General features: G+C 37.7%; 1 protein-coding gene across 2 annotated transcripts in view; it reads right to left on the bottom strand.

The window, feature by feature from the left end:
- The window catches only part of PAPPA (pappalysin 1), a 289,767-nt gene that overhangs the window by 173,634 nt on the left and 101,916 nt on the right, over window positions 1-14,217 (bottom strand). For both annotated transcript variants that reach the window (XM_056822169.1, XM_007474734.2), the window contains exons 6-7: window positions 13,245-13,366; window positions 637-1,138 (exon numbers count right to left, since the gene is read on the bottom strand). In XM_056822169.1, the coding sequence (XP_056678147.1) occupies window positions 637-1,138; window positions 13,245-13,366 (624 nt within the window). The remainder of the gene's footprint in view (window positions 1-636; window positions 1,139-13,244; window positions 13,367-14,217) is intronic.

Here is a 14,217-nt window from a genome sequence, read left to right as displayed (position 1 = left end):
TCTTATTTTATAGCATGATCCCTTTGCATAGACTGCAGGAATAACATCAGAGGGAAGTTTTAAGATGTCTTGTGTAGAAGAATAGTTAAATAAGTGAAGTGGGAAACTTTTGGAGAGGATATTAGGTGGGTAGAAAAGATCTCCCTCACATGTTAAAACAGATCATCCATAGAGAATCACTGAAAATCCCAGAATATTAGATTAAGAAGGGAACTTGGAGAACATTGAATCTAATACCTCTCATTTTAAAAATGAGGAAATGGAGACCCAGAGAGGGGAAGTGGACTGTCCAATTTCAGACAATTAGTTAATATTTTTACTACTTCATGATTCCTCACTCTTCTGATAATCCATTTCTAGTATGTTTTCTCTTCAAAACATACTTCTCTAGTATCCCAAGTCCTAGAGACTGGTTTTGGTTTATAAAAAACAACTTCATTGACCTATTTTAAGTATGACCTCGGGCAAGTTATTTTCTCTAAGCCCTGATTTCTCCTTCTGCAAAAAGGGATAATAATTTTCTACCATGATTACACTCTTCTGTTCAGCCTAGGTTCTCTGTAACCCTCCCACTTTCCCCATTTCCCCCAGCCTGCTATCTCATTTTTGCCAGCCTTCTCAGAGGCACAAACTTACGTGTCTATGTATCTTCTGTTGAGGTTAGAGATGACAATGGGGATATCAGACTGGAATGGTGGATCCCGGAGAACTTTGTATTTGAGGGGCTTACAGTCCCGACACAGAGGACTCTCAGGAATAGAAGTCAGCATGGCTGCATCAATTTCTAGGTGTTCATCTAGGGTGTATATTTGGATGCCATACACCTCTTCACCTACATCCCGGATCTTGATAGTCAATGGGATATCACAGAAAATATTCTGTGGTCCCAACGAAATGTTCTTTCCACTCAGAGTCAGCAGTTTGATATCATTCACAGCACCACTAGAGTCCCAGTCTGTGGAGACAAGTGTCACCCATACAGTGAGTGACTCAGGAATCAATGGGTATTGGAATTCCAGTTCTAGGTAGCATCCCTGGGGCTCTGGGCAGGCTGGGGGGACTGTGTGATGATTAACAGCAGAATTGGGGCTCCATGTCCGGACACTTGACTTGCAGGGCTGTTCTACATCTGGGTGACCTGTGGAAAAGAGAAGAAAATGCAAAATTGTTGGCATCACTCTAATAGGTGCATAAATAAGTTCCTAGAGCCTCAGACAACACTTAGGAGAAGGTGGTCTTCCCCAATTTGGGGTGGGGAAGGGAAGAGTGGGAAAGAGATTCAAAAAAGAACTTTGCTACATGTGGGAAAATATGCCCTCTGCTCCCCACCTTAAAAAGAAAAAGATTATGGATGAGTCACCATACATTCTGCTAAAACACTGGACTTCATCAAAGTGTATGACTCATCCTTAAGTGAATGACCAAATCTTCCATTCCTCCCCTCCCTTTGACTTTAAACCTTCCTAAAGCCCCAGCAGTAGTATAAAAACTTCCTTTCTATAAGATATAATAGTATATATCCTTCTCCCTACTCAGGAAAAAAAGGGAAAGTAAATGAATCTCTGTAATGTCTACCCTCCTCCTCTTGCAACACAACAGTCTTTAAAACAATAATTGTGAGAAAAAACTAAGAAGAGCTTAGAAAGGAGAGACTCTCAAGAGAGGACCAAGTGGACCAAAAAGATATTTTTACTTGAACTGAAGATGCTAGGGATAAGGAGTAGCTAGCACTATAATCAATGGTGTTGAAAGAAACATGTGAGGCCATCTTGCTCATCCTCCCCTTGGGTTATTCTCAAAAAAATCATATATATATATATATATATATATATGGGGAGAGGGAGAGAGTTGTTGTTCTGTCTGATCAATCTCAATTGAGAATATTTTATTACACTATTTCTCTTGGGAGAATGCTCAACAGTCCTGCTAATCTCAGCCTTAGAAAATGTCCCTGGGCTAGGCATATAACATTTTTCTTTACTATTCTCACTGGAAACATCTTTCCAATACCCTTAGAGGTGATTGCTTTATGCCATATAAATAACCAAGCAAAAGGCTACTCTTTGATGGGTTAGCTCTTTTTTGTTAAGGGTACATTCTTTGCAAGAGATGTCCTTCCCCCTCTCTCACCCAACACAGTCATCTTGAATCAAGAACTTGCACCTTTCTTTCAAACCATATTTCCCCCCATAGACATCATAGGAGGCATTAATAGACACCAATGAATCCCTGCTCTTTGCTGCTAAAGCACTCTGGTAACATTACAGCTTGGCATGGAGTTCTAGACCAGAAGATCCAGAAGGGTCATCTGGGTGGAACAGTTGGTAATCATATCCAGTGCAAACTATAAATCCATTCTGTCTCACCTCCCCAGAATATTCGTATTCAGAGAACATCCAGCAAGAGAAATAAAGTTACGAATGGAGATAGAGGAGGAACAGAGAAAAATGCAGAGAAGAAAGAAGCTAATAAAAATGCTAAAGAAATAAAGATTTTGAGGAGGTTATGGAAGGTGGTGGAAAGAACACTGAATTTTGAGTGAGAGCAATGTTCAAATCCTGGTTCTTTGATTTATGACTTGAGAAAGTTACCTTCTCTTTTTACACCCCAATTTCCCTATCTATAGACTCAGATTATATCATCTGTAAAATCCCTTCAAATACTAGATCTCATGATCCATTAAAAAATCAGAAACATAGTTAATTATTAATATCTCTTATTATCCTTCCCACCTACTCTCTAGTCCATTGGTATGCCTGCCTCTATTTCACCAGACTCTCAGTAAACCCTGCAATGAGATTAGCACCTGCTTTAATAGGAAGGATAGAAGTCTCTGTGGCTGGGGCAATTTTACCACAGTATCAAAGTCTTCTAATTTCTTTTCTGTCATTGTCTACTTTCCTGTCTAACCTCCCCCCCCCCCCCAACACCCCCTCTCACACAAAACACACAGTCATCTGTTTATGTGGCTTTCATGGTTCCTGACTGTGTATAGATGTTTGACTGCCTTTCATTTGAACTCTCTTCTCAGATTAGGCTAACTATGACCTCCTTATTCTTGACCTCCTGCTTGATCTATTGTCTTGCTGTGATCTTTAATATCTGTGGATGCCCCCAATTCTTGGCTCATCATAATTATGTAGTATTTTAGTTCTGCTTTCTTCTGCCCTGATCCTACCATACCTGAAGGAAGTATGGAACCTTTCTGGGTGTCAGATTTTAGGAAAGATGTTGGCAGACTAGAGCATGGTCAGAAGGTAACCAGAGTGGTAGAGACTAAAGAACTTCCTATTGTAAGCAGCGGGTATGTTTAGATTAGAGAAGACTTAGTGGAGGATATAATGACTATATAAAACTATTTGAAGGACTAGTATATAGACAAGGGATTGAATTGGTTCTGCTTGATTCCAAAGGGCAGAACTATCACCTATCACTTGTTGACAAAGAGGAAGATGTAGGCTCAAAGTTAGTTGCAAAGGAGATTTAGCCGCAGGGTAAGAGAAAACAACAATAAACTTCTTCACAGTTAGTAACATTAAGAATTAATATTATTATTTATAATTTATAATAAATTATAATTCATTGTATATTTTATATAATATTTATATTATTATATTATATTTTATATAATAAAATTATAATTTATAATAAAATTATAATTTAGCAAAGATATCAAGTGAAGATGATGGGAAGGCCATGTGTTCAGGCTCTAAATCTCTGCTCCTAAGAATGATTTCAAGAACGCAAAGGGGAGATTCTCAGGTATAAATTATACTAGATGGTCTCTGAAGATCATTCCAACTTTAAAATTCCATGATTATGATTCTTTAACCCAAGCACTATTTTCACTATGAGCCCTTGGGATTTTCCAGGAATGGGAGTGCTTCCACACTGAAATTCAGCATAATGTTATGGAAAAGGCACTGGATTAAAAGATAAGAAATCAAATTGAATTGGTACAAAAAAAGAGAAAACTAACAATGCAAGCCAGTATTTTCCAAGCATTTAAGTGACAAATATAAAGAATATGTGCTATAAGGGGGCCAGAGCAAGGAGATGCCACTGAAAGTAGAAGAAGTCAAAGAAGACTCCATTTTTGACAGAAGCATGATTTAGTAGAAATAATATTTGATTTGGAGTTAAATGACTTGAGACTGAATCCCAGAACTGCATCTTACTATCTACCTGACCTTGAGAAGGCTACTCTATTTCTCAAGTACTTGGCAGTGCCTTGTATCCAGCAGGCGCTGGATATATATTTGTGAAATTTATTTTAATTCTCAGTTACTCATTTGTAAAATTAAGCAGTTTAGATTATCTCCAAGATCACTCTTAGCTTTATATCCTGTGACTCAAAGGTACAATTTGGTTTGAGCATTAAAAGATGAGAAAAAAATGGGAGGTGAAAGTTGATGGAGACCAAGAAGACCAACTGGATTGAGCAAATTCACAGAATCAATAATTCATGAAGGAGGCAAGCGGGATAGTAAGGTAACCAATCTTTCTGAAGTAGCTATGCAGGGCAAAAGAAAGTCTGATAGATTTGGAGTTAGAGAACCTGGGTTTGAATTCTGACTTTTCCACTTACTACCTTTGTGACTTTCAGCAAGTCTTAACCACATCTGTAAAATGAGCATTACAGACTAGGTCAACTCCATTTCTTTCCAGCTCAAAATCTCTTATCCTAGAGTCAATGAAGAATAAATGTGTGTTTCTTCCTTGTACTAAGAAATTAATTCCTTCTTTCTTCCTGCCTACTTCATTTAGTATGTAATTTATTGGTTCTTCTTTGCTCTTATTCACATGAAGCCATTTTTACCAAAAAATGTCAGTTGGTACTATGGAGAATACTGAATTTGGAGTCTGAAATGCAGATTTCATACACTCTTTCTGTCACTTAAAACCTGTGTCTTGGAAAAATCATAATTTCTTTGGGCCTCAATTTCCTCACCTATAAAATATAGAATAAATTATTTCTAAGGATCTTTTCAACTTGACATTTATAGATTCTGGTTGGTTTTTATATATGATTAATTGACTAATAATCTTGAAAATCGAAGTACAAGTTTGGGAAGTTTTCTGTTATTAGATATGAATGATTTAAGAAGTCTGCTTTGTGGTCCAGGAGGGTTTCATTTAGGCAGCTGTTACAGAGAGGGCAGCCCTCACTCTCACAGGTCTGAGAATCCACCTGGAATATCAGGCTTAGGAAGTATTCACCTGACAAGAAAGAGAATCTTTACAAGTTACTGCATACTTCCCCTTGCACTTCTCAGTTTCTTTAAGAAATGGCATTAGGTAAATCATTAAGTGCAGTCATTATGAGTATTAATCAAACTGCTTGGAAGGTGATATTTATCAAGGTGAATACCCAAGCATATGAATTATCTAGCTGGCATATCCCCCCATCACCAAAAGGCCATGTATGTATATATAGCCTTGCGTGTGGTCAAGACTACGGAGTACTGCATTGCCAACTCCTCAAGTAATCAAGACCAGTTGGAAATTCTCTGTTCCTTATCCATTAACATTAGATTGGTATTGCCCAAGTCTACTATTTTATCTTACTAACAGGGTTGTCACTAGCTTTTATCCACCCCAAGGAACATATTGGTGGATTAAACCCACCAGAATCTTAAAAGTAAATTCTGAGAAAGTGGTCAAATTCCTCAAATAGCACTTATGTAAGATGGGGTCAATGCTAAAAATGGGGCCAACTATCTCAGTGGACATAGTACTGAAGAATTGGCTCATGAATGTAAAGAAAGAACCCTTACAGTTAACACTGTTCAATAGTAGAACAGGCGGGCTTTAGAGATAATGGAACAATGGAATCATACAATATCAAAGTAAGAAGGAATATTAGAATGTTCGAGCTGGAAAAAAGACTTGAGAAAACAGAATGCTAGAGCACAGAACATAGAACATTAGATCTTGGAGCTTAGAAATATAGTCCAATTTCCTCATTTTACATATGAGGTCCAGAGACTTTAAGGGTCATGAATTTAGAGTGGATAGTATAGCTAGATGGTCTAGTGGATAGAGCATTGGATATAGAAGGAGGAAGACCTGTGGATGAAGGTTCCTTAGACACTTACTTTGTGGCCCCTTTAACTTCTCTCAACGTCAGTTTCCTTTATCAGTGAAATTAAGATAAAAATAATTGTTGCATTTACCTCAGAGCATTATTTTGCTGATCACAGAATTCATAGATTTAGATCTGAAATGATCCTTAGAGAGCATTTAGCCTATACCTCTCATTTAAAAAAAATGAAGAAAGTGAGGCCAAAGAAATTAAATGACTTGTCTAGGGTAACACAGGTCCTAAATGTCAGAAAAAAGAACTCTGATTCCAAAATCAGCACTCTTTCTCATAGTACCAAGAACAAAGGAGATGGTTTGTAAGCCTTATAGTCCTATATAAATATCATTGCCCCAGGTCACCCAGGAAGAGATCCAACATGGAACAGTGCTAGTACTCTAACTCCCAGCCTAGGGATTTAAAACAAAACAAAACAAAAACATACAAACAAACAAAAAAATTACACTTTCTAAAAGGTGCCAATGGAGTTAGGCAAGGTATCCCATAACACAGCTACTTAGAAGAACACACTTCCTCTACAGATGAGGCTTTGCAAAAGAGATTTTAGTTTCATTGGAAGTAAAGTCATCCCTATTTATCTCCACATTGCTCCTAGAAATGAAGGCCATCTCCCTTCTTCCTGACTACTTCATGTAATCTTGACTTTCCCAGTTCTGTGTTCTCATTCATATGAAGCCATCTTTACCAAGTAATGCAAACTAAGCCAGAGACTTGGAAAGGTGATAAACAATTAATATGCATTCATTAAGTCCCTACAATGAAGCCAGGCATGGATCTTGGTATCAAGGATAAAAATGCAAAGAAGGAAATAATCCCTACCCTCTAGGATCTTGCATTCTAACAATTACCAACATTTGCTAAGCAACTACAGTAGGGACCTGTATCTGCATGGAATATGTTCCAAGATCTTCTGTGGACAGCTGAAACCAAGGATATGAGTAAACACTCTGCTGTTAACTGAGGGTAACTGAATCAGTGGATTACTAAATCTGTGGACACAGGGGGGGAAGGGGGGCACAAACACTACCAGAATCACTGCTCTTGCTCATTGGGGCTATTATTACAGTAAATAGGGGCGTTCTTAAACAAAGGCACTATGATAATGCTACAAATAATGCAACCAGTGAGATTTTACTAGAGGAAAACTGCAAGAAAGTTTCACATAGGACAAAGGGAGATGAGATATACTGGACTGGTGGATATCACCATGTTACAGCCTGTACTCACTTGGAAGGCATTTTGAAGCTTATACATCATTTTATTATTTTATTATCTGGAATTTTTCAAGTTTTCTGATTTTTTTCATTTTTTCCTCAGTTAAAATGTGGGTAACTGAATCACTGGATAGTGTATCAGCAGATATGGGAGCACAACTGTACTGAGCTTAAAGTACTGTACTCATTGGGGGAGAGAGAATTTAGGTAAGCTATATATAGACTCAGCCCACAAGAAGCTTTCAATATAATATGATACAACAGAGATAACTATAATCACTGGACAGATAAATTAGAAAAGTGTAGGAGGAAAAAGTATTCATGCTTAGGGTAGATAAATGCCTATCAGGAATGCCTCCTCCTAAGAAGCAATTCATGCTTTAGGGTCAAGGCTGAACTAGAGATCTTTGTGATACCTTCTTCTGAGTCTGAGATTCCTCTAGCTATAATTTCTAGTTCTAAAAGTCTAGAAGTCAATGAGCATTATATTTGATTTTGAGCAATACTCCTTGGAGTTTAAATATTGAGTTAGGCATCTGTGCATCTAAGATGCTACGAGTTCTATAATTCTTATTGTTAAAAAAAAAAAAGAAAGAAAGGAGGAGCCCCTGGGATGATGGTAAATTGGTTAGGTAGAATGTCTAGTGAGCTAACTCCCAAGGGTATTTCCTCCTTGCCCAAACAGAGAGCTGAAGGTCCCTCTCTGTTCTTGATCCAGTAACATGGAAGCACAGGTAAAACAGGAGTCTGTCAACAAATAGGAACACCACTGGGGTTGAGTATAGACATTTTGCTAGGTCTTTGCGAAATGCCTAGCACCCTTCGATGTCCTTTCATCACAACTCCTATCAGAGAGACAGTAATGGCTTTTGATTCAGAGTTTATTGTAACCTGGATCTATTAGAACTGTCCCTCCAAAACCCTTTACCTTCCCTTCTTCCTTTTTCTTCCTTGAGATTTATTTGGCTGCTAATTATGAACAACAACTATTTATTTGGGATAGGATAAATAGGGTGAGATTAGGGAAGAGGTCAACAGGGATTCCCTAAGCTAAAACACAGACTAGAGATGGGTCCTTTGGCTTTGGCCAACAGCTGGGACTAGTCTTTTATCTATCTTTTGTCTATCTAACTTTTATCTATCTTCTTGTTCTCCTATGCTGGCTACCCTAACCTAGTATTAAAGAATCAGCAAATGTCTTTAGGTGGAGCTGGCACAGAGGAGACGATACAGGCTTCAGGACTGACTCAGCCTGCCCTTCAGGGTAAACCCCTCTTAGGCAGCTGAATGTCCAGGCAGTCCATACAGATCTTGAATTAATGGAGAGACAGGATCAGTTCACAGTCACTATGAGCATCAGATATGATCTGGCAATTCGTGGGAAATGGTGGGCTTCCAATCCTGAGTTGGGAATGGGAGCTACTTCACTCCAGGATTCAATACTGAACTGCTTCTTTCAGAGTTCCTTGGTTCTCCCAGAAGTCCCTGCCCCCCCAACATTCCAAATGCCCCTGTCTGTCACCCTGTTTCTCCAGCATTCCATTTCAACTCTGTGTAAAATCTCCCCTTAGATTATTTTAATATGTTGGTCTGGATCTTGGGTTTCTCTAAGAGGGTTTACAACATTTCCCTTCCCTGTTTCTCTATCTCATTCCCCACAGCACAGCCAAAGTGGAAGACTATTTCATGAATTCAGGGCCCTTAGAAAGAGGTGCCATTCAATTAGACTAAAAGTTTAGCTTCAGCAATTATACTAACAACTGGACAGGTGAAATGCCCTTTGTAGCAGCTGCTCAAGGTACCACTGAGAATGACTTAAAAGACCTAGAATGGATAATTATTATTTTGATGACAGTCTAGAGCTTGGTAATGAATAGATGAAATCTTCTGGATTCCAGGTTAGTTAAATTGACAGTATGTATATTTACTTTTAGTTAAGGTTTGTTTTAAGTTAAGGTTGACTCTTAGATGATGAGATTTTTAGCCAAAACAATGAATGAGAACTATACACCAAATTATATGAGTGATAGAATTTGTATTTGCAAATGGCATACAAAACACAGCAATGAAATTGTGGATCCTTAAAATATCATGTCTCTGCCTCCAAGAGTTGTGAGGAAAATGCTTTGTAAATTTTAAGGCACCACTCTACTAAGAGAAGCTATTATTGTCACGATTATCATTTTATAGATGCATGAGGGAAATGTTCTAACTAAATCAGGAGCCATTGAGAGGTCATATTTAATGACATTTTGTTATTAAGGCAGGAGAATTTCCTTCCTAGAGTCAGAAAATGTGTAGATCATAGCCACAAACTGCCAATTGACTTTCTCTAGCAATGGGTGAATGTAATTTGACAGACAGGTCTAGTTGGAAAGCAATTTCTTCTATGAAATTATTATTTTCCTCCTTTTCTCTTTTATTCTTTGATCTTAGCTCTCTCCTCTGGAACCACAGGGAAGTAGACTACTTCTTTCATAGGACAGTCTTTCAGGTCCATGAAAACAACTCCTGCTATGCCTAGCACTCAAGTCTTCTCTTTTCTGTTATAAAGTTCCCAACTTCATTCATATAATATGATTCTTAGACCCCTTCACCATCTAGAATGCCCATTCTTCAACACCATGGTTTATCATGTTGAAACCTCCTATGCTTGTAGGAGGATTGTAGACAGGATACAGGAAAATTAAATGAAAAAATTACTCATTATGGCCACATTCAAATGTAACTGCCTTCTAATCAATTTTTATTTATGCTAAAAACCTACTTTTGTCACCTGTTCTTTAGTCTTGCTTTATAATCCATTTCTCTTCTTAAGATCTCAATGAACTATCTCAACACTTTGGGACCAATATTATGTGATTGTGTACTTTTGCTATTTAATGCATGTATGATCTCTTCAACATCAGTTTATAAGTTTTCTGAGGGTGCATTATTAAATTTATTTTATATATGTACCATATGATACAGAATAGAACTTCATAAATATTTAAAAGATCAATGTATTATTGAATGAATTAACTTACCTGTAATAATATTAGGTGGCATTTACAAAGCACTCTAAACTTTGCAAAGTGCCTTACAAATATTATTTCACAACAACCCTGGGAAGTAGGTACTAGTGTTGTCACAACCCTCTCACCCCCCCCCCAACATTCTCCCTCCACAAACACACACACACACACACACTTTTTAAAAAATAAATTAGCAAATTGAGGCAGGCAACAGTTAAATGACTGACCCAGGGTCTGACACCAGATTTGAATTCCTGACTCTAGACCCAGTGCTTTATTTGCTATGCCATCGAACAATCTATACTATATAGAATCATTGGATTTTGATCTAAAAAGGCAAGTTGAATCATGGAAAGAACACTAGGTCTGAAGTTAGAGGTCCTCCACTTAAGAACTGACTCTGTTATGCAATATCTTTGACCTTGGGCAAGTTACCTCTGTGAGTCTCATTTCCTTAACTGTAAAATGACACTGTAGCTTAAGTTCACTTTCCAGTTCTAAATAATGATTTTTAGCTGAAGCTTCTCATTGCACAGGGGAGGAAAGTGAGGCCTAAAGAGATGTAAGAACTTGTCCCCTAACTCTACAGATAATAAATGCAAAATTTTGGTTTCAAATTCAAATCCACTGAAAACAAATCCATTGTCTCTCTGCTATGCCATTCTCTAGTTGACCTCTGTAGAGATCCTTACAAGCCTCAAGTTCTACAACTACATGAAACATTTGCATTAGCTTTTGCACTGAGAATTCTTGAGCTCTCATCTGTGAAGAACATTAGCTTCTGAAGAACAAGCTGCTACTTTACTCCAAAGGCTTGTTACGTAGGTGGTACCATAGTTGTAGGTTGTGTGATTTACACTTTGTGAAAAATCTCCTTTATAAAGATGTGGGATCAGATAGTTCAATCAATGAATTTTTTCATTATTCTCCTCTGGGATTTTCTCTTAATTTCTTTAAATATGTATCATACTGGATAGGACCACAAAAAGGTTGGGTAACTTTATGACCATTAATGACATCTGCAGTGATGAGATAAGGCTAATCAGATCCCGTAGGACGTCAAGTCTAGATTGCCTATTGGACTTGGGCTAGAATTCCACCCCCTCCATTTGTGTCATTCTGTAATTGGTGAAGTATAATGCACTTTCTTCTTTGGTTCGAGGCTTAAGAAACTGATCATCAGTAGAAAGGGCCCCAGAGGTTAAAGTTGGATAATCTGACTGGCTCATGCTCTCTGTTTTCCAGAGAAACAATTAACAATGTCATCATAAAATGCTTTCAAAGGAAAGGCAAAAGCAGAAACTGAAACTCAACAATGAGGAGGACAGAAATCTTAGTGAAGGCTCAGCTTGCTTTTTTTCAAAAATGAAGGAATGATAGCAGTGGAAGGAACCTCAGAACACAGAATATTAGAGCTCAAAGGGAACAGAATGTTAAAATTTAAAATGTAGTCTTAACAGTTGGAGATGTTAGAAGAAAGGGATCTAGAACATAAAATATTAGAACTGGAAAGTCTTTAGAGGTAATCTAGTCTCATTTCTTCATTTTATAGATGAGAAAACTGGAGGCTAGAGAAGGTACAGTGCTAAGATCTTATAGTTAATAGCAATACCAATGTTAATTAAAATCAAGTTCAAAATCTTATCTCAGACACTTACTAGATCTGTGACTCTAGTCAAGTCATGTAACCCTGTTTGCCTAATTTTTTAAAAATCTATATACTATGAACCTTTCCCACTCTACTGCTAATGAAACTGGAATTGCTGTTTCATTGGGAAGTTTTATGTTCAGTATGAAGTGCTAAAAACTCAAATATTCCACAATAAAGAACATGAAATGGAGCAGGAAACAAAGAATAGTGTTTAGCTCATGGAAAAGTTTATATTTTTCAAGGATATTAAAGGGACAGAAGTGAACTAAGCATAGAACCTGTAATAAGATGCCCTAAAAAAAACAACAATGTCTTTCTAGGGCTGGTGGAACTAAATTTATATATCCTGAGGGAAAACTTTCAGTCTCCTTGGTTGTTTTGTAGGGCTGAGTCAACATGCAGAATCCCAAGATTTAGAACTCCAGAACTATGCACTATAATGATGGGTCAATCTAGGAATACAGGATTTAGTTATGGACCCCTCATTTTTGAATGAATACTGACAAATCAGAGTTCACCTTCAAGGAAATGACTAGAATGCAGAGGTGATACCAAAGAAGATCAGAGAAAGAACTGATGAAATTGATGATATTCAGTCTGAAAAAATGAATAGTTACAGTCAGTGGGGAAATGATCACTATCTATAAGATGAAAGGATCTGACAATAGTCTTAGTTCTCTTCTAGCTCCAAATCCAATGAAACCTATGAAATATCTTAAGACCTGCCATGAATAAAGCAGGTTTAGATTTATTCTGTTTTGTGTCCAGAAGGCAAAACTAGAATCAATATCTAAAAATTATAGGGAGGCAGCTAAATAGAAGAAAAAAAACCCAACTTTTCTAATCATTAAAGCTATCCATCACAGAAAAGGTTTCCTTGGAGAGTGAGTTCCCCATTCCTTGAAGTGTTCAAGACAAGATGACTATCTCTCAGATCTGCCTGTGTTTTGGGAAAACTTCCATCTATCACCCACAATCTATATTCTTATCAAAGTGAGATAAATGTTTAGCCAGTAATGTATCTTGTTTTACATTTCAAATGAATTTGCTTAGAATTTCTAAGTCCTTCCTTAATTTTTGTATTAGGTTCCTTTGAGAGATAAACACTGTACATACAGTTCTCCTCTTTTTGCCTGGTTTCCCTTGTCTACTTTCACTCAGGGGTAAGTTTCCACCTCTCTTGGAGGACAGAGAATGGTAGAGTTGGCTGGTATTTCCTTGGCTCTTTCTCTACGTCACCAGTCTCGCCCCATCTCTCTTACCTTCTGCTTCTCGGGGACTCCAGTGCCCGGATGGATCACATGGCATGGGTGAGGAGGCATTGAAGGCGTACTGAACCAGGACTCTCCCTTCCAGACAGAGATCACATGCTGATCCCACTTCTCTAGGAAGCCAAGAAAACAGGAAAAACACACCAACTTAGTAACAGTTGAATGAGCTGCTGATCCAACTCGGCTAAAAGGAAAGGAGACTTAACACACAATGCCATTTAGCCTCCTCCCTTAACAGGGCACATACAGGACACTTTCAAAAAAGGGTCTTTGGGAGGAAGTTCAAATAAACTTCTCTGTAAAGGTACTCATCAGAATTTAAAATGTGTCTATAGTGTTGTAATAATAAGAACACCAAGTTTTGAGTCAAAGGACCTGGGTTCAAATCTCAGCTTTGCTACTTACTAGCTAGATAACCTCAGACAAGTCTGGTATCCTTTTGCCTATAAAGTGAAAAGTTAGACCAGATATTCCACAATGCCCCATCTAGGTCTAAGTCCCATGAAGACCATTGGAGACTGTATTATGTTAACCGTATATACCTTATATCTTCTTCCCTCTTCCCCAGCTCACCCCAGAGCAGATTCTAAATAAGCATTCATTGAGTGCCTACTATGTGCCAGAAATTGTGCTAAGTGCTGGGGATACAATAAAAAGCAAAATACCACTTTCTGCCCCTGAGGAGCTCGCAATTTAGAAACAAATATGTACAAACCATAAACAGGATAAATAGAAAATAATTAATAGAGGAAAGGCACTAGAATTAAACTCAGGGGTTAAAATGGGAAAGGATTTGTGCCTGAGGACAGAAATCATGTTTTGTTTTGTTTTTTTAATTCTCATATGCATCAAACCTACTACAGTGTCTTAGACAGAGTTGTTACTTGATAAATGATCATTGAGTTATAATTTCACTAACTGTTGACTGAAGAGGATAGTAGGAAGAGCTCTAACCCTAAATCAT

Source organism: Monodelphis domestica, chromosome 1 (genome assembly GCF_027887165.1).
Source record: "Monodelphis domestica isolate mMonDom1 chromosome 1, mMonDom1.pri, whole genome shotgun sequence".
Classification (NCBI taxonomy): Eukaryota; Metazoa; Chordata; class Mammalia; order Didelphimorphia; family Didelphidae; genus Monodelphis; species Monodelphis domestica.
The sequence above is the reverse complement of the archived record's forward strand: the minus strand, read 5'-3'. Positions and strand labels throughout refer to the sequence as shown.